Raw genomic sequence first — 2,703 nt, 5'->3', positions numbered from 1 at the left:
TTAATAGGGCAGGCATCTCCTGCCAGAGAAGCGGCTGCCCAGGCCAGAGATGCCAAAGCCACCGGAGGAGATGGGCACGCCCTCCTCACTCAGGATGCTGCCAACAGCAGCAGATGCTGAAGATCCCACAGCGGTGTTCTGGGGGAAGGAGCTGAGGATGGGTCCGGGCAGGGTGACCACAACGGGAGAGGGCTGGATCACCACCCGGGAGTCCTGGCACTGGCGCACACAGGGCTCGTTGCAGCTGTTGGCCAGCGGGGTCGGGCCACAGGGACGGCACAGATCGTAGCAGGACATGGCTGTGGGATGGAGGTGGACCTGGAGAGGGGACAGCAAAACAGTGTGAGGAGCAGCCTGATGGCCTGCTCACAAGGGAGGAGGCACAGACTGGGGGGCAGGGACATGTAGAGCTGGGAGAAATAGACTCTCAGCAGCCCAGATCCCCAAGAACCCCATCAGAGTCAGCCTGAAGCCTTATCCCACCTCCCCAGACATTGGCAAGCAGAACAGAGTTGGTGAGAGCCCTGTCAAAGAGTAATGCTCACACCAAAGCTTGCGTAGAGGGAAAGGTACATTGGAAAACAGAAGAGCAAGAGGAGAAGCAGAGAAAGAGGAGGATGAGGAGAAAGCCACTGCAGCTCACCTTGTTCACCAGGGAGGAGAAGGCAAGAGAAGTGGATGAGGGAGCCTGGTGCTGGACTGGCTTTTATACCAATCTGGACCGCCCCAGGCCCAGAGGCAACCATACATATGCAGCTGTAGTAGGGCAAGCCCATTTGGATGCAAAACAACACAATTATAGAAATTCATGCCTTATTCCTCCTCCTACAAAGCTACTTCTCCATTTTCATTTCCCAGTTAATGCAAGTCCATTTTGCCACACAAGCTCCTTTCAAGTGATAGAATTAGAGGCCGAAGCATTTCTGAGGAAGGAACTCAAAAGCACAGGGAGAAGATGAAGGCAAGGGGAGGGAGATGGCCAACGCTGTCAGCTGGTGACAGCCTCTCATTTCCCTGCAATTTGCTTTGATGCTTTGCCCCAATGTGTGGGACCTCATTTCCTTGCAAGCACAGCATTAAAGGTCAAACTTCCAACAAGGCTCATATGCAAAGACCAACACGGCCTTTGCTTCACCCATCTATGTGCTCAGGCTGCCTCAGCTGGAAGCAGTCCAAGGATGGATGCTCTGCTTTCTGGTTCTGGCCATTCTACAACATCAAGCACTGCTCTCAGAAGAACTAAGCCTCACTTATTCCTCTCCCCTCTGTCAGCAGCTGAGAGAGGACTTGACACCAGAAAAGGCTTGTTTCACAAAAAAGGACGTTGCACTCTCACAACTACAGTTGACCACTCCCCGTAACCTTCCATGCCTGCCACAATCAAACACAAGAATTGCCTGGTTCCTCACCACACCCATGTCCATATTTTGCATCCTACTTTGCACATACATCCTGACACAACAGCACACACCAACAAACACACAACAACATTTCCAGGCTGTAAACACACTTGCCCAGAAACGATGGAGGTCTGGGGGTGCCAGCATGGGCAGCTGGGACAGCAGCAGGAGTCAGGGCTGTTCCAAACACATATGCCAAAGGTGGACATCAAACTCTATGCAGTGTTGGCCTGAGGTGACAAGTGTCCTAAGGGAGTGTCTGCCCAACAGGCGATACCCAACATACTCACCTCAGGCTCCAGCCAGGCCACATCCCAGTGCACTGACAAAATGCCTCCGCAATTATGCTGGCACTCCACCAGCCTCTGGCGAATCTCTCATCAAGGAGACACAACCAAATGTCTCACTTAAGAAGATGAAGAGAATGGAAACCAGGAGACACACCATCAGTAGAACTCATTACACAATGCCTGAGCAAGGCAGATGCAGAAATGCCCAACAGGTCCACCAAAGACCAGCTCAACAATCAGGTTTGCTGTGCTTTGGCAGCACTGATGCCAGGCCAGGGAGTCTGGGCACAGCTCAGGTTCCGATTTTCTGACTGTGGGCCAACATGGGCCAACACTCCTGAGCAGTGCCAGAATAATACGGATACACCCAAGAGGGAGCTGGGAACGCACCGGGCAGCTGTGCATCCAGTTCAAGGGGACCATTGTGAAGCATAAACCTACCTATCCAAGAACAACAGAACCAGATTGATATCCCTGAGCTGGAGACAAGGCTGAGGGCTGATGGCAGAGATGAAATACAGGTCCTGGATCAATGGGTCTGAGTTGGAAACTCAAGGTGAGCATGAGGGCTCATGGGCCTTTGTCATCTTTCAGAACACTGATGTGCCTGTAGAAGACATCTCCCATGCATCTGGGAGACAGGATGCCACCTTCATCTGCCACAGAAAAGGAAAGGAGGATTTCCTTTGTCCTCAAAGGAAGCTTTTGTTAATTTCTATTTCTATATAATTTTATTAATTCATATTTTTGAAAAATATGTCCTTGTTTCTGTCCGATCTTCCCGAAGTGTTTCTGGTGCCCTACAGCACCTTGCCACCCGTGACCATGAGGTGCACATGTTGCCTTCCGTTCCAGATACCGTATTTTATGTACATTTTCCTCCTACTCTCTACTCACAGTGGCTTCACAATTGGTGAAAGGCATCGCAGGGCTTCCCACAGCCCATGGCACAGCTGGAGAGCTGCCATTCACCCTGCCTCCAACAGCACACGGAGGCACAACTGCCTCATGTA

General features: G+C 51.6%; 1 protein-coding gene across 1 annotated transcript; it reads right to left on the bottom strand.

Annotated features, from left to right (window-relative positions):
* On the bottom strand, window positions 1–297 carry LOC122167882 (feather keratin 2). The gene has a single exon (XM_042832764.1). It carries the CDS (start codon window positions 295–297, stop codon window positions 1–3), a length of 297 nt encoding a protein of 98 aa, XP_042688698.1.
* Window positions 298–2,703: the final 2,406 nt, after the last annotated feature.

The sequence above is a fragment of the Centrocercus urophasianus genome, unplaced genomic scaffold (genome assembly GCF_019232065.1).
Source record: "Centrocercus urophasianus isolate 14NV4802_14NV808 unplaced genomic scaffold, USGS_Curo_1.0 seq_397, whole genome shotgun sequence".
In the NCBI taxonomy this organism is placed as follows: Eukaryota; Metazoa; Chordata; class Aves; order Galliformes; family Phasianidae; genus Centrocercus; species Centrocercus urophasianus.
This window is presented reverse-complemented; position numbering and strand designations above follow the sequence as displayed.

Excerpts from the sequence above, each read along its gene's own strand:
- LOC122167882 (XM_042832764.1), bottom strand. The coding sequence starts at position 297 with ATGTCCTGCTACGATCTGTGCCGTCCCTGTGGCCCGACCCCGCTGGCC.